The sequence below is a fragment of the Xyrauchen texanus genome, chromosome 12 (genome assembly GCF_025860055.1).
Source record: "Xyrauchen texanus isolate HMW12.3.18 chromosome 12, RBS_HiC_50CHRs, whole genome shotgun sequence".
Taxonomy (NCBI): Eukaryota; Metazoa; Chordata; class Actinopteri; order Cypriniformes; family Catostomidae; genus Xyrauchen; species Xyrauchen texanus.
Genome location: NC_068287.1, coordinates 27,481,879 through 27,508,455, shown reverse-complemented (window position 1 = coordinate 27,508,455; position 26,577 = coordinate 27,481,879). Strand labels below are relative to the sequence as shown.

Here is a 26,577-nt window from a genome sequence, read left to right as displayed (position 1 = left end):
CCCTCTCTCTATCTCTTCTCTCTGTTTTCTCTCTGTTTTTAGTATGCAGCATTCGGCTCGCTCCTGTTCATCCTCATCTCCATCTCAACATTTTGCTTGGAGACACACGAGGCCTTCAACACCATCTACAATAAGACAGAAAACGTGACTGTGGGGAATGTCACGCGGGAGGAGGTTGTGTTTGAGGTAGTGACTGACAAATGGCTTACCTATGTAGAAGGAATGTGCGTCATCTGGTTCACCATCGAGGTGTTCGCCCGAGTCATCTTCTGCCCAGACAAAGCCGAGTTCTTCAAGAGCTTGTTAAACATCATTGACTTTGTAGCCATTTTGCCCTTTTACCTGGAGGTGGCGCTGAGCGGCCTCTCCTCTAAAGCCGCCAAAGATGTGCTGGGCTTTTTGCGCGTGGTGCGATTCGTCCGAATCCTGCGAATCTTCAAGCTCACGCGCCATTTTGTGGGGCTGAGAGTGCTGGGTCATACGCTTCGTGCCAGTACCAATGAATTCTTGCTCCTCATCATCTTCCTTGCTCTCGGAGTGCTCATCTTTGCCACCATGATCTACTATGCCGAGCGCATTGGTGCAGACCCAAAAGACCCCACGGCGAGCAAACACACCTCCTTCAAAAACATCCCCATTGGCTTCTGGTGGGCAGTGGTGACCATGACGACGTTGGGCTATGGTGACATGTATCCAGAAACGTGGTCTGGTATGTTAGTGGGCGCCCTGTGCGCCCTGGCAGGTGTGCTGACCATCGCCATGCCTGTGCCTGTTATTGTTAACAACTTCGGTATGTACTACTCTCTGGCCATGGCCAAGCAGAAGCTGCCCAAGAAAAAGAACAAGCACATCCCGCGGGCTCCGCAGCCTGGATCTCCCAACTACTGTAAACCAGATGCCCTGGCCATGGCTACTGCCTCGCCACACAGGATCATGGGTAATGTGCTGGGCAGTTTGGTGGGCTCTGGAAGCATGGCAGGAGACTGTCCTCTTGCACAGGAGGAAATCATAGAGATTAACAGAGCAGGTGTGTGTGAGTGTGTGTGTACACATGTGTATTCTGTTCATGTCTTTGTGTGTGTAAAGCAGAAGCATCTATGCACAAGCAGAAGGTATTACCAAGAAAAATCTAAATATTGTTTTTGCTATTGACACACAACACTGCTCTTGGAAGTGAGTGGGATTTTGTGTCCATCTCAGCCATCATAAACTTTAAAAGAATTATGAAAGGATATAAAACTTTTAGTGATTGCAAAAAAAAAGCAAAGCCAAGACAGCATTTGAAAAAAACAAATATTACGTTAGATTACCGAAGGTCAGCTACATAATCTAAATACTTTGTATTTCTTCAGCACTGGCAGATTTTTGTTTATTTATTTTTACTTGTTTGGACTATAAACATGAAAATAACAAGTAAAAAAAGCCACTACACTAAGACAAAATCCACTTATATTAAAAATACTTTTTCTGAAAAGGGCCTAAATATTTTAGGCAGTGTCATTTTTAAAACAAGAAAAAACAAAAAGTTTTAATCAAGTTTTAATATTTACATTATATTTACTGAAAAACAATACAGAATTATAATCAATAACAAGATTTTTTCACTTATATCAAAACTCTTAAAGAATAATTATGATCTAATGTGGATTTTCTTGATATGATCGTGTCTGGTAACTGGTGCGTGTAAAATGGCTAGAAATAGCATTTTAGTTTAGCATAAAGCTAAATGTTCTAATGACAATTTACACAAGGTTTATTTCTATGTCTGCTCTCCAAACTTACTTCTCTGTTTGCTCGCATGAACGTAACACATCTTAAGAAAGTGTTTTAACACTGTTTACATGCACCTCATATCACATAATTTATTTTGATACATGTTTTTCAACTGAATAGACTCAATATTAAATGTAAAAAAAAAATGCAAAGTAATCTCTTCAGTAATGAAAATTATTTTTTAATGTAACTGCATTCTGATTACCAGCGATTTAAAGTGATACTGTAGTGGAATACAGTTACATGTATTCTGTTACTCCCTAACCCTGTGCACAACTTTGTAAATGAAAGTTTCAATTCGAAATCTGCTGTATGTTATATATAATAATTCTATGATTAAAGATTGTATAATCTTTGTGTAAGTCTGTCTACACACATATGTATTTTTGAGTATTAATATGCAAAATTGGCGGTCATGGCCATGTTTGACAGTAATGATATAAAATTTATAGCAGGATGCATACGTCACAAAAAACCTGCACAAGCTATTTAGATTACATCCCAGAAAACATCCCAGCCAATCTCACTCCCTCTTTTCTCTGCCCTTATTAACCCTTCCAAAGAGATGGGAATATAATCATGAATACAGCAGCCAGCTCTAAGCTCTGACAGCAAGTGGATGATGGACATGGAGCTCACAGTCCTATGTGTGTGTGTGTGTGTGTCTTTCTGCATGTGAGGGTGCCAGTCAAGATCAGCCGGTGAGTTCATACAGCCAAGAAAGCTCCGTCTGTCATTACTGTGCAGAACACAGATACACACCCCATGCTAAGATTAACATGAGGCAGATTAGTTACAGCCCACTCAGATTAACATATGCTATATTTTCTCTATACAGAAAGCCTAGAAATTATCCAAAATTAGAATTTACCAATCAACAAAAGAGAGTGAAAACTGAAATTGACTAATTTGACTGTTAACTTGGTAAGAATTTACACTAATGTTACATTAGTTAATGCATTAGGTATCATGACCTAACAATGAAAAAAAAAAATTTTTTTTTACAGCATTTATAATCTTTGTTAATGTTTGCTAATAAAAAATACAATTGTCCATTTTAGTTCATTTTAGTACATAGCGAATTAACTAATGTTAACAAATACAACTTTTATTTAAAAAATGTGTTACTATTTGTTGAAATTAACATTAACCAAGATTAAATGAGGAGTTTAACCAAACATTTTATAAATGATTTAATAATTTACTCACACTCATGTAGGACTGGTATTGATAAATTGATAAATATTTCCCAATTAGATTAGATATTCTGAAGGAGATTTATTTTACAATGTCTATTTTTGTACATATAAAATAAATCTCTCTCGGCAAATGCTCTTAATTATACAGGAACCTTCTAGGCAACCCTTCTAGTACAATTTGAAAATATAAATTTTACTAATTAGATTTTGTCATTAGTTTTTCATCAAATTGGTCACATTTTAGCTTTTGAAATTTTTTCAAATTCAGTCTATTATACCAATTAATGTCTTGAAATTAATATATTTTTGTTTTACATATTCAAGATAAATCCCTTGGACACACAGAACCAGTTAAACCATACTTTTACTCTCAAACCGCAGTAAAAGGACCTCTGCTAATAACATCTTCTCTACTAAACTACTCAATCACTGGGCAATGAACATTTACCAGCCAGTGGCTAATCCTGTGCATGCTTGAAATCATATAGACACAATCAATACTTTTACCCAGCCCTACCCTCATGCCATCCCAGATGTTTATGACTTTCTTGCTTTTGCTGAACACAAACAAAGATTTTTAGAAGAATATTTCAGCTCTGTAGGTCCTCAAAATGAAAGTTAACGGTGGCCAAACTTTGAATCGCCAAACAACACAAAGACATCTTAAAAGTAATCCATAAGAATCCAGTAGTTAAATCCACATCTTCAGAAGCGATATGACAGGTGTGGGTGAGAAACAGATAAAGTCCTTTATTTCTATAAATCTCCATTTTCACATTCTTCTTCTTTTGTTTTTTTGCGATTTGCAATCTTCGTGTATATTGCCAACTGCTGCGCAAGGAGATTTAATGGTCAAAACGGCCTTACATATTACTCTGACCCTCACGGATGTGACACAATCTATTAAAATCAAATCTTCTACTTAATAAAAAATGAGACATGACTTGGAACACCTCAATGGAAAGTTTACTTTTTTTTTCCATGTGGCAACACATATGTGGAATATTCCTCACATTAAGCTACCCAAATGAAAATATGAAGAATAAAAATCATGATGTGCCTTTTATGTTTTTGTGTCTGGCTCAGTTTCACTGAGAGACTGGCTCATCTTGTATTTAATGTTGCAGGTGACACCGGGACCTGTGCTGTTCCCTTTCTGTCACTCACTCAACATTGTATCGATGTAGTGACACTGGGGGTCGCCCTTGGGAGCCGAAAACACCTTCAAATCTTTGAGAAAAAGCCAATGAGAATTGGCGAGTAGGATTTGCATGACACTCCCCTGAACATACGGGTATAAAAGGGAGCTGGAATGCAGAGTTCATTCAGATTTTTTCTTCGGAGACGAGCGGTTGTGTATCAGCGAGCTGAATCCACTGCTGTTCCAATTCACCTCTAAAGAAGCGTTTGCTGTTGGATATACTGCGCATTCCAGTGGCTTTCTCTCCATCTACATGCTTAGTGCAGAGCAACACCCCTGGGTGCTTCAACAGCGCTAAAAGAAGCATTCGTGGACTGCGAGAACATGACCATGGCAACTTTGCAGTCACTGCTTTCCTTCTTCCGGGGGAAAGCCACTTCAGCTGTCTCCTCCGCTGGTCCTTCTACCTATGGGTATGAGGCTGCCCCAGTTGATGCTGAAGGCGATTCGGGGGCTTCAATGGGTACGGTTCTGCCGGGTAATCCCCCGCGGACCACTCATTCACTCCCATCCAGTTCTGGGATGAGACAGGCAGCTTGCATCAGTGCCAGCCTAATGTCTCTTTTGGAGGTCGTGGGTTGGATGACATGTTGATCACTGCATCGGAGAGCGCCTTGGTGATGTCAGATGCTGTGGACTCGATCGGGCTGGCGACTTTGGGTATGCCAGCTCAGTCTGAGTCCGACGCGAAGCTGACCGCCATGCTTGCCCGGGCCACTGCGAGTGTTGTGTTAGAGTGGAACCCTCCATCTGCCCCTGATCACTCACGGCTTGACGACTGGTTCTTTGGGTCGGCACGCCACTCGAGTCCACGACCCCCTCCAGCCCCCTTATCCCGGAGGTGCATGACGAGCGGACGTGGACTTTCACTGCCCGAACCCAATCTCTCACTACCTCTGGTGACCAAAGCCTATAGCACTGCCGGTCAGGCCGCTTCCACCCTGCACACCATGGCCCTCCTACAGGTCCATCAGGCCAAGTCGCTAAAAGAGCTGCACGAGGGTAGTTTGGCGAACGGTGACCGATCTCACCCTCCATGCGGGAAGACTATGTCCACTCTCATGGTCCAGGAGCACCACCTATGGCTGTACTTGGTTCAGGTGAGGGACGCGGACAAGGCACGTTTCCTGAACACGGCCATCTCCCAGGTTGGCCTTTTCGACAACACAGCTGAGGACTTTTCCAACAGACCAAGGCCATCCAGCACATCTTTCCCTGGCATGGTTCAAGAGTGCGTACCCCTGTGGTGACACAAGTCCAAGCAGCTCTGCTCCAGCCTGAACCAAGCTCTCGGCCCCGAGAGCTTGGTTCAGTTTCCTCTCTCTTCAGGTCACATCTCCGGTGACTACGGTCACTACCACCTCGGCAACTGGACATTGAGCGTGCGCAGCCAGAGCCTCACGAATGCAGCTCTCTGCCTTCACGTGCCCCACTGCACCATGTAAACCACACCCCTGCAGAGCAATGTAAGTGCTTTGAGGGCTCCCTCAGCGCGGCCGCCTCGGGTCGGAGAGTTGCTCCCCGGTGCAGCATTCCCTGCTCCCTGCCATGAGGACCCTCCCCCAGGTACGTCAGATGCAATCCTTTTTGGATGTTTGGATGCGTGGCTATTGCTTTCCGACCAGTCGTGCTGGTTGGCCAGATCCATCCGACTCGGCTATGTGAGTCAATTCGCCAGGCGATCACCCCGGTTCCGCGTTGTTCACTTCACGTAAGTGAAGTGTAAGAATGCCACCGTCCTACGTGCGGAGATCTGCACGAAGGGAGCGATAGAGCCTGTCACTCCAGCCGAAGTGAGGCAAGGGATTTACAGCTCTTCTTTCATCGTTCCAAAGAGCAGTGGGTTGCGGCCAATCCTGGACCTGCGAGTTCTGAACCGGGCCTCGCACAGACTCCGTTCAAAATGCTGACGCAGAAGCACATTTTGATGTGCATCCAGCATCAAGATTGAAGCTATTTGATTGAAGATGCTATTTGGATCACACGCAGAGCTCTAGATGCTCTGAGCAGTGGGCTGGGCAACACCCAATATCTTCGAGGTTTTACAATCTCCAAGTTGAGCCAGTTTAGTAACCTCCTGTGATGTATCTTCTGCTGTACGGTCTCCCTTTCATATACCCGCATCTCCCTTGGGCAGAGCCCTCTCTGCCCCGGTCACTGTGCTTGCAGAGCTCCTCCCCTTCGAAGGGCAGGACTTACCACCGAACCTCTTCCATGTACGGCCTTGTGCCCATCCATCCATCCATCCATCCATCGTCAACCGCTTATCCTGTGTACAGGGTCGCGGGGGGCTGGAGCCTATCCCAGCTGGCCTTGTGTCCATGTGACGTATTTACCACATGTTTACCCCCCTTCGGGGCAGGGTGTGGTCTCTGTGGGGTATTTTCCCCCTGAAAAAATAGGAAAGGAAAAGAATGCCTTCCCTGGCACATTTTATGAGCATTTAAAGGCCCTAGCCAAATCTAATACTCTGTGGAGTGAAAACTTAGAGAGAAAAGGCCATGGCTGTCTGCTCCCATACTAGATATGTCTCTTGCCACAGGCTGTACTACACCGTTGTAATATCCAGGACCTTGTCTCGGCTCCTCAGCACAAAACCTGAATGAACTCTGCATTCCAGCTCCCTTTTATACCCATATGTCCGGGGGAGTGGCATGCAAATTCTACTCGCCAATTCTCATTGGCCTTTTCTCAAAGATTTGAAGGTGTTTTTGTACTCCCAAGAGCGACCCCTAGTGTCACTACATCGACACAATGTCTCATTCCCTCCATCTGGGAATGGAGGTTACGACAATAACCAAGATATTTTTGTTACTAATATGCAAGAAAAAAGAGCTAAAATGAATATTAGCCTAAATACAAAATATTTTAAAACATGTGTTTATATAAGATTAGAAATTTCAAATAAAACATTTTTATCAATACAGATTCATGGTCAGTATATTTTTTTTTTGTATTAGATGTTTTAAATCAACAGTACACTGCTAACCATCTACCCTCTGCTGTACTTCTGACAATTTTCAACTTTCAAAACCAAAGATGCAGATTTCAACACCCAAGATACAAATTCTGACAGTGTAATAGATCTGCCATTGCATTGCATTAAATAAAATAACTGGATAATTTCCCTAAAAAGTAACATCATTAAGGAGCTTCTGAAGTGGATGAAAACAGAGTAGTTTTCAGCTCCTCATCTTTTATTTTCTTGGAGTTCTCACAGCTGGAAGTTCCTAAGGAAATAAAAGACAACATAAACATCCAGAAGACACTTGATGTGAAGAAACACTTTAGCACATGTGCCCTCCTGTAGCTTAGTATCCCACATGGCATATACACTACTGACATCATATCTGTCATTTGGACATGTAATGAAATTCTATAAAGTAGTATAAAATGATATAAAGTATAAAACATCAAGGTAATAATAATTATGGGATGATTTTAAATAATTTTCTCCTATCCCACCTTAATTTGGCAAGATACCTATAAGTAAGCCATTCATAGGTTGATTTCACTGTGGCTCTGTGACACTTTTTAATGCATTGCTTTGTTTATTTAAGCATTCCGACCAGCCTGACACAGCAACACTGACTCAACCAATGAAGTGAGTTTTGGGTTGGGATTATCTGGCCTGGGAGAGTGTTCGGGAAACCTACATGAAAACAATTAGCACTTTTTGCAGTTCCATTTAGTGACGCTAGTGGTGCAGAAAGTACACACTTCACCTTCAAATTAAGTCATTTGTTTTGTCCTCTGTCCCCATGTGTGAATGTGATTGTATTCTTGGTGGGTGGAGGAGATGTTTAGGTTCTGTTTAGGTTCTATGTTTAGCTGTTTTTATGCAGAGGTGTGTAAAGGTTGTAAAGAGTGTTATATCTGGTAAAGTGAATCCTATGTGATGCACTTTGGTATGGAACTTTTGTCAAACCTCACATATTCATCCATAACCTTTTCTCACTTGTCCAGTGTGTGTGTGTGTGTGTGTGTGTGTGTGTGTGGATGTTAGCAGATTTCATTTCATATATACACTCCTTCTTTCTCAGATAAAGATGTGTCATTTCTTCAAATGATGTCCAATTGCATAACAGGTCTCTATGCCATCTTTTCCTTCCTCTTTCCTACCCCCTCGTGTTTCTATCTATTTCCATGTCTTTAGCAGGCTTTTCCCCCTGGCTTATTTCTGTAAATTGTTGAGCAGTAACTCACGTCAGATTAGATTTGACATCTGTGTCGGAAGCTATAAGACCAAGTGCCCCTGCAGCTTTTTTGTTTGAATGTGTGCGCAACTCACTCTCCTTTTCCCACTCCACGAAACACTCATTCATTTGTGTGCTATGATGTTGTGTGTGTGTGATGTTGTGAACTTGCTTCCATGCATCATTTTAATCAAGTGACGCTGATGCTCTTTTGTCCCCATTCCCTCTCTCTCTTCCCCTCTCTCTCTCTCTTCTGCCCCATCTCTATTTTTTTCCTTTTTATTCATCCCTTTTCATCCTAGACTTTTATCTCCTCCTAATGTCTTTTTACAATCCTATTAACATTATAATCTTAACATTATAATTTGTCTTCTTTCTTTCTTTCTTTCTTTCTTTCTTTCTTTCTTTCTTTCTTTCTTTCTTTCTTTCTTTCTTTCCCTCCCTTGTCAGACTCAAAGCAGAATGGTGATGCTGCAAATGCAGCCCTGGCTAATGAGGACTGTCCCAACATAGACCAGGTGCTGGGGCCAGATGACAGGAGTCCAGCCACTGGTGGGTTGGGAACAGGCATGGGGCGGGAGCGTTACCCCCATGATCGCGCCTGCTTCCTCCTCAGTACTGGAGAGTTCCGCACCACAGACAGCAATATCAGGAAAGGTACGCAGCACCCACATGCAAACACATCTGATCACACTCATAGATTACAAAGAACCATATCAAGAAAGGTAAGTTATTCATGCTCATGTAACTAAGTATCTGCATTGGTAAACATCACAAAAACTACTGCAATGATTTCAAACTTTTACAAGTGTATATACACAAATATACATGCACACCTCAATGTATAACACAGATATATGAGTTAAAACAGACTCACTCACATCCAAATAAAGAACAGCAGAGCTCCCAAATTTCTCCTTAAGCATTTCTCCTCATAATTCACCACATCAATCATTCTGAAGGGCATCATTAACACACACAGTAATAATTCTATTACTCTATTCTAGTAATAATAAGATTTCCTATCTTCGATAATAGCTTTGAATCTTTGATAAAAATAATGATTTTTTTTCCCAGCAAAAATTATCATAGCACAATATAAATAATTAACACCACACCAATATATCAAACACATTCATTGCATCTGGCCAACAAGCTCCTAAAATGCTTGCTTGCTATCTATCTATCTATCTATCTATCTATCTATCTATCTATCTATCTATCTATCTATCTATCTATCTATCTATCTATCTATCTATCTATCTATCTATCTATCTATCTATCTGTCTGTCTGTCTGTCTGTCTGTCTGTCTGTCTGTCTGTCTGTCTGTCTGCCTCTCTTTGTCTGTCTGTCTGTTGGTGTCTCTCTGACTGTCAAGTCAAGTCATTTTTATTTGTATTGCGCTTTTCACAACACACATAATTTAAAAGCAGATTTACAGGAAATGATGCATAAAAATGAAACTGTAATATCTAAAAAGTCTTAGAGTGTTCATTGTGTAGTTTGATTAAATATGATAGTAAAATGTGTATAAAAAATAAATGATAAAAGAATAATTGTATTTAGAACCCCTATGAGCAAGCTGAAGGCGACTGTGGCAAGGAACACAAAACTCCATAAGATGTAGGGGCCAGTTCCCCTCTGGCTAAACAACATGAATATAATGCCAATATTAGTTATTTGTGTGTAGTGCAAGTCATGGTATAAAATGTGTACATTATGTAAGCGTTAAGGTCTAGTGTCTAGAAGCGTTAATGACTAATGTCTTTGAAGTCCATCCTGGATTAACTGCAGAGGTTCACATATATGCATTGTCCTTTGCTAGTTGGCTAGTTTTTGTTGGCAATTAATTGATAGTCTGTGTATTCCATTTCAAGAGTGTAGTCCAACAATAGACAAAGGTGATGCAGGCAGAGATCAATGAGGTGCATCACAGTTCATTAATACGAAATGTAATAGTTAGCCAATGTAACAAAGATAAAGTTTGTGGTTGTAGTCAGTACTCTGACAGTTGCTTTTTGAACCAATAAAAGTTTATTTATTACTGGACATCCTCCCAATAATGCATTACAATAATCTAGTCTTGAGTTCATGAACGCATTAATTTGTTTTTCAGCATCAGCAACAGAGAGCCTTTGTTATAACTTAGCAATATTTCTGAGGTGGAGGAATGCTGTTCTACAAACAATGGAAATTTTATTTTCAAAGGACAGATTGGTATCAAATATAACAACTAAGTTCTTCACTGTAGAAGACAATGTAATAGTATATCCATTGAGAGTCAAATTATATTTTAGCGGCTTTTGGTCCAATAAATATTACCTCTTTTTTGTCTGAATTGAGTAGAAGGTAATTTCTGGCCATCTAGTCTTTGATTTCATTGATACACTCTGCAAATTTGGAGAATTCTGAATTTTTGTAGGATTTAGGAGAAATATAAATGTTGGTTATCATCGGCATAACAGTGGAAACTTATTCCATGATTCCTGATAATATCTCTATGGGGAATCATGTACTGTATAAGGAGAAAAGCAGAGGCCCTAAAACTGATTCCTGTTGCACTCCATACTTAACTTTTGTTTGATTTGACAATTCCTCATTTACACATACAAAGTGGTAGCGGTCTGATAAATAGGACATAAACCATGCTAATGCAATCCATTAATGCCAACATAATTCTCCAGCCTATTCAAGAGAATGTAGTGATATATTGAGTCGAAAGCAGCGCTAAGATCTAAAAGCACTAGAAGAAAAGTGCAACCGCGATCAGATGATATGAGCAAGGCAACTCTGATAAGTGCAGTCTCGGTACTGTGATGGGGCCTAAATCCTGACTGAAATTGTTCATATATACCATTTCTCTGTAGAAATGAACATAGTTGGGAGGAGACATAAATGGTAGATTTGAAATCTGTCTGTAATTAGCCAGTTCTCTAAAATCAAGCTGTGGCTTCTTAATAAATTGTTTGATAACTGCCATTTTAAAGTTTCTTAGGACATGTCCCAAGGATAGTGAGGAGTTAATAATAATAAGACGAGGTTCTGAGATTACAGAGAAAACCTCTTTTAAGAGCTTAGTTGGTATTGGATCTAACATACATGTTGTGGCTTTTGATTTTTTGATACGTTTTGTTAACTCTTCATGAATTATGACAGCGAAGGCTTGAAGTTGCTTGTGAGGAAAATTATGAGACACTGTTTTCTGAGGTGCTGTGACAGTGAATTGAATAGTTCCAATTTTATTTCTGATTATTTCAATTTTATCAGTAAAGAAATTCATGAAGTCATTACTATTGTGCTGCGACAGAATATCTGGTTCAGTCGATGCTTTATTCCTAACCAATTAAGACTCAGTGTTGAATAAACACATAGGATTGTTGTGTTTATTTTCTGAGTTTACTAAAAGATGCTGACTTGGCAGCTTTTAGTCCCCATCTGTATCTACAGACACTATCCTTCCATGCACCACGAAATACCTCTAATTTTGTATTCATCCACATGAGCTCCATTTTCCGAGCTGCTCTCTTAAGAGCATGAGTGTGATCATTGTACCATGGGCTTTTTTCTTTAATTTTCTTTAATCGAAGGGGCGACACTATTGAGAGTGCTAGAGGAGACTGTATTTTTATTTTCTGTTATTACATCAAGTTCTTCTAGACTTTTTGGCTTACATGTATGTTAAATTCTGGAAGATTATTAGTGAAGCTATCTTTAGTGGACGAAAGAATAGTTCTACCGGAACGATAGTGTGGTGTAGATTGAGTGACATTAGCTAATCGCAGCAAACAAGAGACAAGATAATAATCTGAGATGTCATCGCTATGCGGTAGAATTTCTGTAGTATCAACATCAACTCCATGACAGAATTAAATCTAGCGTATGATTATGGTGATGAGTTGGTCCTGTCACATTTTATCTGACTCCAAGAGAGTTGAGAATATCGATTATTGCTAATCCCAATGTGCCACTTTCATTATCTATGTGAATGCTGAAGTCACCAAAAATTAAAGCTCTATCTACATTAACTACTAGATAGAAAATTAGCAAATTCATCAACCAAAACAGAGTGTGGCCCGGGTGATCTATATCCTGTAGCAAGGGAAAAAGATGATTTTTTATTTATATCTGACGGTGTCACATTAAGCATTATTAGTTCAAAACACTTATATCCTGTCCTCTGAGTAACACCAAAAAGATCCCTGTAAATTGTAGCAACACCTCCTCCTCGACCCTTCAGACTAGGCTCTTGTTTATAACAATAACTTGGGGGAGTAGATTCATTTAAACTAATATATTAATCCGGTTTAAACCAGGTTTCAGTTAAGCAGAGCACATCCAAACTATGATATGTAATCATTTCATTTACAATTAGTGCTTTGGAAGAAAGAGATCTAATGTTTAGAAGCCCTACCTTTATATGTTGTTTATCTAAGGTCAAGTTTGACCTTAATAAAATGTATTCTAAATGATTTAGTGAGAGTTTTGAATTTGGTGGTTCAGGGAACAGACAGAGTCTCTATAGTCCCTATATGTTGTAGTTTATTTGAACTGTGTAACGTCTCAAGGCAGCTTGCAGATGTTCGGATTAACCAGTTTGTTTGCTTCCTGACCTGGGCCACAGTTAATCAAATACTTTCATTATTAAGACTATGAGCCAAATTACTAGAGAGGAGAGTGGCACCTTCCCTGGAAGGATGGAGCCCGTCTCTGTTTAGCAGGTCAGGTCTACCCCAAAAACTCTTCCAATTGTCTATAAATCCTATGCTATTCTCCAGACACCACTCAGACATCCAGCTATTCAGTGAAACTAATCTACTACAAACCTTGTCTCCACGACAAGCAGGGAGGGGGCCAGAGCATATTACAGTGTCTGAAATAATTTTCACAAGTTCACACACCTCTTTAAAATTATCTTTAGTGATCTCTGACTGGCAAAGCCGGACATCGTTGGTGCTGACATGAATAACAATTTTAGAAAATCTACATTTAGCATTAGCCAGCACTTGTACATTTTATCTGATGTCAGATGATTGAGCCCCGAAAATACATTTAACAATGGTGGCTGAAGTCTCTATTTCCACGTTCCTTACAAAAGAATCACCAATTATTAAGGCTCTTTCAACATGATTCTCAGTGGGTGCATCACTGAGTGGGGAGAATTGATTGGAAACCCTAACAGCAACGGGAGAGTGGTGTCGCTTTGCTGAGTGAGTATGTTGCTTAGACCCAAACATACTGCTGTGGGTGCTCTACAGCCAGAACCAAAGTGTGTGTTGCACGCTGTTCTACCTGCATCTGAAACAGTATCTACTAGCGTCTCTTTCTCACTGACCTCCACTAGCGTTCAGATGCGTGTCTCTGACTCAGTAATCTTCTCCATCAGCCTGACTAATTCCTTACATTTATCACATGAGCATCCCTCACTGCTGACAGAAAAGCTATAGTAAACATCTGGCATGCAATGCAGGAAGAAATAATAAGAGCTGATGCCATGACTTACCACAATTGTTTGTTGTTGTTGTGGTTGTTCTTGAGCGACGAGGGTTTGATATTGATGTGGTTCCTAATCAGCAGATGTTTGAGATTGATGCAATAATTTGTGAAACTTTGTGAAAATGTTTGCATGCAGTCGAGAAGCGATATGTAGACAAGTGGAAAAAAGAAAAGAAAAAAGAGAGAAACTGGTGCGTGCAGTAAAATACACACAGTTGAAACAGTAGAAAAAGGGAAAACCCCAATGTGCACGGAAAAATGGCAAAGGATAAAATTATGAATGTGATTAAGCAAGAATAATCAATGCTAAGCAGGCTAGCAAGATACAAACACAGACTTGTGCAGTGTGCCGGCAGCATCCGGAACAGGAAGTCACAGGTTTCAAGTGAGGCACTGTCTGTCTGTCTGTCCATATATCTATCTGTCTGTCTGTCTATATATCTATCCATCTGTCTGTCTGTCTGTCTGTCTGTCTGTCTATCTATCTATCAATCAGGCTTGCTCTTGCTCTCATTCATTGATTTATTATGTCATTCTTTTCCCCTCTCTGGTCTCCCACCCTGCCTTGACTCTGTTTTTGTCCATACCATACCTCTCCTAATCTTCCATTCCTGACAAACTCTACACATCATATCCTATTAACTCGGTACATGATTTGTTCCATGTTTAAACCACTTGTTTTTACTGCTACTGCCCTCCTTTCTATACCATACTATCCTACTGCTGACCCCATCCACCAACCTCCACCGATCCCAAATGCACACCTTTGCACAAAAATCCCCCCACCCCAAACAAAAAACACTAGAAACTGCAGTCGCCAACCCAGTCTCCCCCCCAGGAGAGGAGTGGTTCAAGCCGGAAGGCCTTCTGCTACAGCAGGACTTCAATGCGAATTCTGCCTCTTCTTGGATCAAACCATAGTGAAACAGAGGAAAGAGGTAACACTCAAAAATACCACCTTTGCTGCAGCATAGGGACATTAGTTCATTCTACATTGTCAATAGTTCATTACAACATACTACAATAATGCAACTATGCCATCTTTGAACACAAAAGACGAGATGTTATTGATTATTTTGATTATTGGGTGGGTTACATACCCCCCATCCCCTCAGAATCTACACTCCTGCTTGTATCCTAAATGTGAAACTGTAGTTTATACTGACGCACAGTATACTATAAGCTTTCAGCGAGATTGATGCCTGTATAAAAAAGCATGATGCTTAATTTTTAGTTAAGGGGGTTTGTAATTTGGGGTGGGGGATATTGAATTGTAATGGATGTAATGGTCTTTTTAGAGTTTTGAACATTTCAACTAATTGACACAACCTAAATTGACACATTACCATCACTTACACCAGACTAGATTCTCCTCTTTCTCTCTGAGTCACATGTGAATAAATGTTAACTTTTTTAATTTTGTTAATTACAAGTTTTACTTGATGTGTACAAGATTAATTGATGTTAAATTATATTAATTACGGTATGTCATTTTAGTGCTCACCTCTACATAATTCTCAGAAAGTCACCTCTCCTTCTCTCTCACAGTCTTTCTTTCCATTGCTTCATCTTTTTCTTCCCTTTTTAAGTAATCCTCTTTCATTCTTATTGTGTTTGGAGACTTTTCAGCTTGTTTTCACTCATTTCTTTATTTTCTTCCTCCCTTTTTAATCATCTTTCAATCTTTTTTCTCTTGACTATAATGAGCACTAGACAAAAGATAAATCAGAACATCATCCTTCAGGCCAGAATAGTACAACACACTCAAAGTCCACACAACCAGCCTAATGACAGAAACAACAAAACTTTGATTGAATTCAAATATGTTCAAATTATTATTTTTTTCATGAGGGTTATTTGTTTGTATGTGTGTGTGTTTGGGGATGTTGTATTTTCTGATGTGTGTTTTGAGGTGCGCCTGTCTGACAAGCTGTTGTTGTGTTATCTCCTTCCTCAGGTTGTGTCGTGTCATGCGTTTGTATGTCAGCTCTTGTTGCTACACTGTTACTGTCCTCCCTTGTTTGTGTGTTGTTGTGTGTGTGCACTTTATTCCATTTGGTGTTGCTGTGACTTCTTCCTTCTCTTTTTCCTCCCCAACAGTGACCTTTCACCTCAGTAAATTGTCCCTCAAGTCTTCATTTGCAGAGAATGTGCAAGATTTCAATGCTATAATTTGTCAAAATTTACACTCCCTGTGTTGATCAGGCAAAGATAAATAGACCAATGTTGATGTCTCCCACCTCTGATTTTATATCTTTGGGTTTTGGTGAACGGTCACTGAGAGGGGTTGTGTTTCATTTGCTTTTTTATTTGAATAAAGCTGGTTTCTTCTATCTCCTGGAACTGCCCTCCACTCTGGGGTCAACTGACCAGTGTTTTATCACAGCCAACAGATGAGCAATTAGGAACAGTGAGCTCCAGTGTTCAAGCTATGACAAGTGGTAGATCTCACAGTGTCAGAAATTAGCTTTTCAATATTTGCTCCCAATTGAATTAAATTTCTTTTCAAAGGGCATATTTTTTATAATATAAATATCTGAGCCACAAGTCACTATGGTGTCTGCAAAGGCACTAAATCCATAACTAGACAAAATATTATGACACAATACAAGGCCAAAGGTATGTGGACACCCCCTTCTAATTAAAGAGATCAACCCCTTCTAATCAGAGATTTCAGGTACTAATGATTGGCACTGTTGCAGCCTGGCTTTTTTTTTTTAAATTTTATGAGTGTACACGTATCGCAGCAGTTCCGAGGTAAAATATCCTGCTGTGCTTAAAGGGAGTTAAAAGTTTCCCAGAAAGTTTTGAATTAGTTTTAATGCTAATGCTCTATCACGTTTTAAATCCAGACTGATCTCATGAAAATAACATGACTGTGGGAACATTTTTGCTAAATTAAATTAAGTGGTTCAATACTAGGGATGTCACGATGTGAATTTTTGATGGTACAATTATTGTCTGATAAAACAATTTTTATGATTATCTGCAAATGTACCTATTATGCAACAATAAAAACCTCCACAAACATATCACAACATTAGTTTTGTTAGGACATGAAGTTAACATATATATTCCTACTTCTAAGTTGAAAAAATGTAGGTTAAGTACTTGTATTTAAGTCTTTGCAATTTTCTCTATCTGCCCTCTGACACCAAAACGTACTGTTCCTTTTCAACAAAAAAGTATGTATACCCTTTCAATATATATTTTTTTTTATTAAATATAAATTAAAAATAAATAACAAAAAAAACAAAAACAACAACTAAAACTTAGACCATAATGATTTAATCACACCATGCACTGAATTGTGTACGTGTGCTGCTGACGCAGGTGCGGGCAGGCAGTTGCATGCCAAAGCGACAGGTGTCAGACTGCATGTACTGTTCCCCAACGCCCCATAAAATCATCATAAACTACTGGTTACCTACACCCCGATATGGGGGGAACAAGGTGACGTGCCAAGCATGACAGCAAGCCACGCCAGTCGCACCTTTTCTCTCTCTATGTTTCTCGCATAGAGGCAAACCGGCTGGGGCCATCTTAACACTATCACACACATCGGGGAAGGCGTTCTTTTCCAATTTCTATTCTTTCAGGGGAAAAAGACCCCGCGGAGACCACACCTGCCCAGGCTGAGTGGTGAAATACATAATACCGGGGGCCAGTGGGGACTGCCCAAGGGAGAAACGGGTCCGCTCGCAAGGGGACCGTACAGCAGAAATACACACAGGGACCCATCCTTTGGAGCATCTATTACAGTACAGAGTAGTTTCAGTACTAGTAGTAGTAGGGAGGAGTCATCCAGGGAGCCGACTTAGTGGGGTCTCCTGCGATAAGAGCACACGTGATCGCCTCAGTGGAGGGGAAAGGCGCTAGGTGCTTCCGTGTTACTGAGTTCTACCGGCTCAAACCTGAGAAAACACGGGATGAGACCAACTCAGCCCTGAGATTTGTAAAATCTCGTAAAGATATTGGGTGTTGCCCAGCCCGCTGCTCTGCATATGTCTGCTAGGGAGGTGCCATTGGCCAGTGCCCACGAGGATGCCACACTTCTCGTAGTGTGTGTTCGAACCTGTAAGGGGGCAGGCACGGCCTGGGTGTGATAGGCCAATGCTATGGCATCAATGACCCAGTGGGAAAGCCTCTGTTTGGAGACAACGTTCCCTTTCCACTGTCCACCAAAGCAGACAAAAGAGCTGCTCAGAACATTTAAAGCTCTGCATGCGGTCCACATAAGTACGCAAAGCGCACACCGGACACAGCGATGAAAAAGGCTGAGACTGCCTCCTCCCGGGGCAGCTTCGCTTGCAGGTTCACTACTAGGTCCCTGAAGGGGGTCGTAGGAACCTTGGGCACATAGCCCGGTCCCGGTCTTAGTACGACATGGGTGTATGCTGGACCGAACTCCAGGCAGATGTCACTGACAGAGAACGCTTGCAGGTCCCCAACCCTCTTGATGATGGTGAGCGCGATCTGGAGGGCCGTCTTCAAGGAGAGGGCCTCGAGCTCAACTGAGTCAAGCGGCTCGAAGTGGGGTCTCTGAAGGCCCGAGAGGACCATTGAGAGAACCCAGGATGGGATCAGTCTTGGCCGGGGAGGATTCAACCTCCGGCGCCTCTAAGGAACCTGATGATCAAGTTGTGCTTACCCAAGGACTTACACCTTCAAGGTGGAGGGAGACAGCCTCCCCTCCAACCTCTCTTGCAGGGATGAAAGCACTGACCGAACTGCGCATCTCTGCGGGTCTTCAGACTGGGAAGAACACCAATTTGCTAACAAGCACCACTTTGGGGCGTAAAGTTGCCTGGTAGATGGAGCTCTGGCTTGGTTGATTGTGTCTACGATGGCAGGTGGTAGGACAATTAGATCTTCCGAATCCCATCAGGGGCCAGACGAGGAGTTTCCAGAGGTCTGGGTGCGGATGCCAGAGGGTGCCCCGTCCCTGAGAAAGACGGTCCTTCCTCAGGGGAATTCACCAGGAAGGGGCTGTCGCGAGGAGCACGAGATCTGAGAACCAAGTCCGAGTTAGCCACTAGGGGGCCACCAGAATGACATGTTCCTCATCCTCCCTGACCTTGCACAGCAACCGTGCAAGAAGGCTCACTGGTTAAAATGCGTACTTGCGCAGCCCCCGGGGCCAGCTATATGCCAGCTCATCTGTCTCAAGGGAAACTTCCGTTAGGGAGTACCAGAGCTGGCAGTGGGAGGTCTCTTGTGAAGCAAACAGGACTACCTGTGCTTTGCCAAATTGTTCCCAAATCAGCTGGACTGACTGGGGGTGAAGCCTCCACTCTCTACTTTGCGTACCTTGTCGCAACCGTTACAAGTCCAAGATCGGTCATAAGCCACCGCCTTTCTTAGGTACAATGAAGTAAGGGCTGTAGAGACCCTTCTTTATCTCAGCTGGAAGGCCAGGCTCTAACGAGCAGACCCGGAGGTGGCAGCCATGTCGAGTCATCGGCATCAGACGCCGCTGTGACGCTGTCCGAAGCAGCGGCAAAATCATCATCCAGAGGGAGTAAACAGACTGGCCGTGAGGCCAGCTGCTCTTACCTCGAGCCCGGATGGAAGCAAATGAGCGTGCTGGGGAGCGGGTGGTTCGTGGGGATTTACCCGGCAAAACCGGGCCCGCTGTATGCCCCAAATCGCATTCGTCGCCAGCCATGCCGGCCCCAATCCCGGAGGAAGGAGGCGAGGCATGGGGGGGGCGGCTGAAGTGGCTTTCTCCCGTGAGGAAAAAAAGCCTGTTTGTTCTCGCACTGAGAACTTGAACCATTCATAAAACGCTGCCTGTGTGTGATCGCAGCCCAGGCACACGAGGCAGCTCTTATGACCGTCAGAAGTGGAGAGAAATTCAACCACATCCAGGAAATACACAGGGGCGGAAAGACATCTTTAAAAAGACGTGTCCTGAAAAGGACGTTCAACGCCACCTGTGTATTGCTCTTTTAGAGAAATAAACTCTTTTAGGAAAATATTATCTTTTAAAAGTGCTGTCGAAGCGCCCAGGGGCAAAGCTGCAATGCTGTGCAGAGAAGGAGAAAGCCGCTGATGTGCACTGTAGATCCAACAGCATACGCTCTTGCAGAGATGAAGTGAACAGTCTTGTGAATCACAGCTTGCTGATCACACAACCGGTTGGCTCCAAATAAAATTTCTGAATGGACAGACATATTTCCCTCCCTTTATACCCGTATATCCAGGGGCGGGACATGCAAATTCTGTCTGCCAATTTCTCATTGGCCTTTTCTCAAGTTCAGAGATGCGTGAGGCTCTCAAGAGAGAGACCCCTAGTGTTGCTTCTTCGACACACCGTCGAAGTGAGCGACAGATGGGGAAATCAAGTTTAATGTTCTCCCCAAAAGAAGGTTCATAAGGTTAATGTCCACCTGAAGTGCCTTGTCAAGAGCAGTTTTTTTTTAGGTTGAACATGAGGTTGGGGTGAGACTAATGGCTCATGCCTTAAAAAAAGAAAAGCCAAAAGGCCAGTTTATTTTTAGGCGTCTATAACTACTGTATATTTAAGCATGTAATACAATGTACTAATTATGTGCACGTGATGTTGCATTGTACTTACATTACCTGCAATTAATTACATCTGTAGTTAAAATGTTAAGCAGACCCTAACCCTACTTCAATCCTGACCCTAAAACCTAATCGCTACCCCTAACCCTACCTCAACTCCTAATCCTATCCATGCATCAACCTCTATACCAGCAAATCAATGTTTTTTTCCAGAACATTATGTTGTTACACAATAAATACACTGTATTGTATGTTTTTTAATTTTAGTAAATACTAGTTAAAGATACCTAATGTAATGTGGGAATGGCTTAAGGTTATAGAGCTTAAGGTGGCCGAAAGATGATTTCTGTCATTCACAACTTATTTTATAAGTGATTCTAATTGAAGCATCATCAGCGTTGGTTAGAACACAGCCATGTGCGCTGATCAGATGTAATGGGAAGAGAGCATTCTTCTTCTAAAAAGAATTAGATTGAACACAATTAATGTAGTTAGTTGTAAGTTGTTAGTTGACATTTGTCTGGGACTGTTTTGCTGGAAGAGAGAGACTGCAGACAGCATATAGATGACTGTAACGGTATTCAATGGAAAGGAGGAGGCGAGAACCGGCTTGATAATATAAATGATAGTTTAATGGTAAACTTAAAACAAAGACACAAACACATATGACGGACATGTCCGCTAACGATCTCTCTCTCCCGCACGACACCCTGCAGTCGACCTTTATACCTCGGGGCTTGATTAGCCTAATACGGGACCAGGTGTGTATGATCACGACCCGGCCCCGCCCTTCGCCCTGCCACAATGACCTTAAGCTAATAGATATGGATTAAAAGCAGCAAATCTTTAATTTTCATTTCAGTGGGTCTGTAAGATCTGTCAGCATGAAGCATGCAGATTTATTAGCGAGTTGGTGCAAACTTACTACATCTGTACAATTGTTCCTGTAGAGATATTTTTCAAGAACATGTCATGTTATTTGTAAATTTTTAGTTTAGTCTATAAAAAGAATCAAATTTACTTAAATATATCTGCGTGTCTGCTGGCGTGTTCAGGCTGCCCACGATGTGAGTGGCGCAGCGATCTGAGTCGAGGAGGATGCCATATGCCCCAGGAGCCTCTGGAAATGATTTAGGGGAACCGCTGTGCCTGGCTTGAACAAGGTGAGGCATTTCAGCACTGACTGTGCGTGCTTGTTGGTGAGGCGCGCCACCATTGAGACTGAGTCTAACGCCATGCCGAGAAAAGGGGGCGAGCTTGCTCTTTTCCCATAAGAAAAGATTAGACTTTATTTAGTCTATAAAAGGAATCAAATTTACTTAAATATATCTGTTATTTGATATGCTGCTTTACTCATGTTCGGTTTTGACGTGCACAATGGCTCCAGCCTTGTCGCAAGCAAAGACTGCAATGTGCTGTTGTGGGCTGGTTATGGATTAATGTTGTCAGTTAGATCATTGTTTGAATCTCAAGCCTTTGGAAAAACTGTCCGGTATTGAGATTGCTTCTTAAGTTTCCCAGTTAAGCAGCTCTGACATGAGCAGCATAGTGCAAAGGGGTATATGTGTGTGTGGCTGTAAACCAAAGTCTTTTGGATATATTAAAAAGTCTTTTGATAGGGTCACATGACACCATGCGAGGATCAGACGTGTGAACGACGAGCTCTGTGCAGTTTGCTAGTTTAATACTTTTAATGACATAAACTGGTGAGATTCGATACACTCTGTTCCATAACTGTTCTATGAGGACAATATGTCAAAAACTTCTAAATCCTCTGGAGACATTAAAAGACACTTACGTGCTCAAGCTGACTCCCCCGAGCAGGCTGCAGACCTGGGAGTCGATTTAGATGGGGAAGAGATGCTAAACATGTTGGCAATGCTGACGAAGGTCGTGGCTGTCTTGTTGTAATAGGTCGATCGATCACTGATATGGAGGTGAAGTTCACTGATGTGGTTACAAGAGTGGGGGTGTCAAGAAATGTATTGATTACCTGGAGTCATTGGAGAAGGAATTATCTGCTAATCCACTAGCGAGCAAGGTGGATTTGGAGCGTGTCTGGGAGAAGTGATCAGTGATTTTGACTGTTGCACTAATGTTGGAATGTGGTCTTTATTATCTTGTTTTTGACACACAATAAATTTTTTCTTATATGTAAAAATGTCTAATGTTAATATGAGTGGATTGTCTATCTCCACGTGGAATGTGAATGGATTGTGGCACCCCATAAAAAGAAGGAAGGTTATTTCTCTTCTTAAGTGTAATAAATATGATATAGTGTTTCTCCAAGAAATACATCTTTCTCTGCAGGAAGCTGAAAAATTTGGGAGGATATGTGGTGGACATGTTTTCTTTAGTGCTGGCTCAAGTAAGAGCCATTATGCTGATAAGTTAACATCTACAATTCAAAAGTCTCAAACAGATTAAAGATAAATTAGGAAGAGTAATTATTGTTTTAGCTGAAATTCAGGGGGAAAGTCTTATTTTGGCTAATATTTATGCACCTAACGTTGATGATCAGAGCTTGTTTTATAGATCTTGATGGGATGTTGCAAGCTGCTGGCACCCCTCATGATATAATATTGGGAGGAGACTTTAATCTGTTAATGGACTCAAAAGTGTGTAAGCCCCCTAGAGCAACACTGACCCTTCACATGATGTGTAAAAATCTTGGTCTTACAGATATTTGGAGACTTTTGAACCCATCTGGGAGGGACTATACATTTTTTTCATCAGTCCAAAAGATTTACTCTAGAATAGATTTTTTTTATATCTAAGTCCCTCGTTTCATCTGTTGTTGATTGCTCAATTGGAAACATTTTAGTCTCAGATCATGCCCTGGTGTGTTTAGAGGTGTTGCCACATATGGAGGAAAGGAAATCCTATAATTGGCGCTTCAATGTATCCCTTTTGAAAAATCCTGAATTCCAACAAATGTTAAAGGCTGAAATCAGTGTCTATATTGAGACCAACTGGTCCTCAGTATCCTCTGTGGGTGTGACTTGGGAGGCACTTAAGGTGGTTCTTAGCTGAATATTTTAGATCTTATTCTGCAGAACTGGCTCCACTTTTTCTTTAAGTTTATACAGAATCATTAAAGAATGGAAAGCTTCTGCCAACCATGTCACAAGCCCGGATTAGTCTGATTCTTAAAAAGGACAAAGATCCAAGGGAGTGTAAGAGTTACCATCCAATTTCCCTGATCCAGCTAGATGTTAAAATATTATAATACATTTTGGTTAACCGATTAAGTTATGACATCTCTTATACATATAGATCAGGTGGGGTTTATTCAGGGCCGTAACTCTTCTGATAACATTAGGCATTTCATTAATGTCATGTGGGCAGTGGCGAACGATCAGACTCCGGTCGCTGCCATCTCGCTTGATGCCGAAAAAGCATATGATATGGTAGAATGGGTTTATATTTTAAGGTTTTGGAAATGTATGGGTTCGGGAATACTTTTATTGGGTGGAATAAGTTACTTAATAGACACCCTGTGGTGGGGGTTGTAAACTAATGTATTAATTTCAGTTTATTTTACTCTTGAAAGGGGCACCCAGCTGGGTTTCCCTCTTTCATCCTTATTGTTCTGTCTTGCCCTGGAACCATTTTCAGCCATGATAAGAAAGGAGGATGATTTTCCAGGGGTGTTGGCGGGAAGGTGTGGTGCATAAGCTTTTGCTTTACGCAGATGATAATTTATTATTTGTCTCTGACCCTACTAGCTCTATGCCTTGCCTCCACAGAATTATTAATCCCTTTTCTAAATTCTCAGGACACAGAGTGAATCAGTCTAAATCCGAAGCTTTGGCTCTGACAGCATACTCCAAGTAATGGCTTTTCAGCCGGGCACCTTCCAGTGGCCCAAACAGGGCATTAAGTATTTGGATATTTTATTCCCAGCAAATTTGTGTGATTTATTATTGTTAATTTTAAACCTTTAATAAAACTTTTTTCGAGCGATGTGGGCAGGTGGGCTTCAATACATTTGTCTATGACTGGAAAGTTAATGTTATTAAAATGAATTGTCTTCCTAAATTCAACTACCTGCTACAATCTCTCCCTACAGATGTCACCCTCTCTTATTTTAAGCAATTTCAAAGCATAGCAAAGTCCTTCATTTGGAATGGTAAGCATCCCAGATTACACTTCAGTAAGTTACTTAGGACGATTGACAAAGGTGAGCTAGGCCTACCCAAGACTTTGTTATATTATTATGCATTTGGTCTCAGACATTTTGCTCATTGGTCGCTTCCACCTGAGAGAGCCCCTCCCTGGTTTTGTATTGAACAGGATGTTCTTGCCCCTATCTTGCCATTGCAAAACCTTTCTATCAAACTAATCGGAGAAGTTAAGTTACACCCCGTTATTTCTTTTTGCGTGCGGTATGGACAAACATGTCCAGAATGTTTAATTCAGACATTTATTTAAATGTTGCTTCGAGCATATGGCTGAACCCAAAATTATGTATTAATAAGTCCCCTTTCTTCTGGACAGAGTGGATTGTGTGGGAGATTTACATTTACATTTATGCATTTGGCAGACGCTTTTATCCAAAGTGACTTACAGTGCACTTTTTACAGGGACAATACCCCTGGAGCAACCTGGATTTAAGTGCCTTGCTCAAGGACACAATGGTGGTGGGATGGGGATTGAACCAGTGACCTTCTGATTACTGGTTATGTGCTTTAGCCCACTACGCCACTACATTTTCAATTCCCAGGTCTCAATTCTTTAGGTATTTACAACTGTGCCACCTGGTCTGTACTATTTTTGGGAGTAGTATACTCCCCCCTAAAGCGGCAGATACTCTGGGAGTGGTGATTACTGCCTTAAGAAAAGGTTACGAGGCATCAGTGTATTACTCCCTGCTAATTCAGAGTCTGGGGGATGGAGCTTCAAGTTCTCTTAAGAGATTATGGGAGAAAGATTTAAACTTGGTATTGGAGGAGTGAGTGTGGTCTAGGATCTAAAAAATGTCAAGTCTGCATCTAGAGATGCGCCTTACGCAATTTAAGATTTTACATTTATTCATTTGGACCCCCCCTAGATTGTGTAGGCTTGGTCTTAAAGACACACCCACCTGCTGGTGATGCCAATCAGAAGATGGGGACACAACCCATGTTTTTTGGTGGTGTGTTAAGATCCAAGAATTGTGGTTGAGGGTTCAGAGTTTTATATGTGAAGTATTGGGCACTCAAATTTCATCCTGCCCCAGATTCTGAATTTTAAGTGATTGGGCGGTCATCAATATAGGGGATAAATACATAAGAAATTGGGTCCTAGCCAGTGTTATGATCGGCAGACAGATCATTAATAGGGGATGGAGGTCAGCTGGAGCGCCCTCATTTTGGGAGTGGTGCACGGAGATGGGTAGCGTAATTTGAAGAAATGTCAGATATAAGGATAGGCAACCTGGAGGTATTTAATAGGAAGTGGGGCAGCTATTTTACATTTACATTTTACGGCTCTCATGAGGGGCAGTGGAGAGGGATTTGTAGTTTTAAATGTGTGTGATTATTTATTTATATATATATATATATATATATATATATATATATATATATATATATATATATATATATATATATATATATATATATATATATATATATATATATATATATATATATATATATATATATATATATATATATATTGTTGGAGATTGGTAGGGAAAGGGAATAATGGGGGTTTAAAATTAAAAGTTGATTTTGTACATATATGTTTTCTTTTTCTTTTTAATTTATTGGAATCAATAAAAAGTGTTAGTTGGGAAAAAAAAATATTTGATATGTCCTGTACCCACTTCATGTTTTAGTGGGAAATACGTCAAAACACCAAATCGAACTGCGCTCATCAGGATATTACACAGGGACTTTAACTGACTAACAACGTAAACAGAATTAGCTTTTGGCCTCAAAGTAGGTGGAGCTCCAGGTCAAACCTAATGATGACGTGAACCAATGGCAGTAAGAAGGCATTAAGCAACCGGTTCTTTAAAGTTTGCGCTGGCGAGCAGTTACGAACCACCGAAACTAACTCAAAAACACCTTTGTTTTGGCCAGATTTTGTTCAAAATGACATCACACCCATACATTCTTTGATTTCGTATGCAGTATATGGGGGCTTTTAGTAATCCACATCTTTATGGACCTCACTTAATTGTGTACAGGAGTATTG

General features: G+C 41.1%; 1 protein-coding gene across 8 annotated transcripts in view; it reads left to right on the top strand.

Moving 5' to 3' along the window:
• Window positions 1–26,577, top strand: part of LOC127652550 (potassium voltage-gated channel subfamily C member 1-like) — a 140,748-nt gene that overhangs the window by 89,657 nt on the left and 24,514 nt on the right. For 3 of the 8 annotated variants that reach the window (XR_007971745.1, XR_007971744.1, XM_052138741.1), the window contains exons 3-4: window positions 43–1,027; window positions 8,820–9,026. Coding sequence is in view for 5 of the 8 variants with exons in the window: in XM_052138741.1 (XP_051994701.1) it covers window positions 43–1,027; window positions 8,820–9,026 (1,192 nt within the window). In the remaining 3 variants the exon portion in view is untranslated. Of the gene's footprint in view, window positions 1–42; window positions 1,028–8,671; window positions 9,666–14,668; window positions 14,802–26,577 lie in introns of those variants that run through there. The other 5 variants (XR_007971743.1, XM_052138737.1, XM_052138740.1 and 2 more) reach the window with 4 other exon arrangements.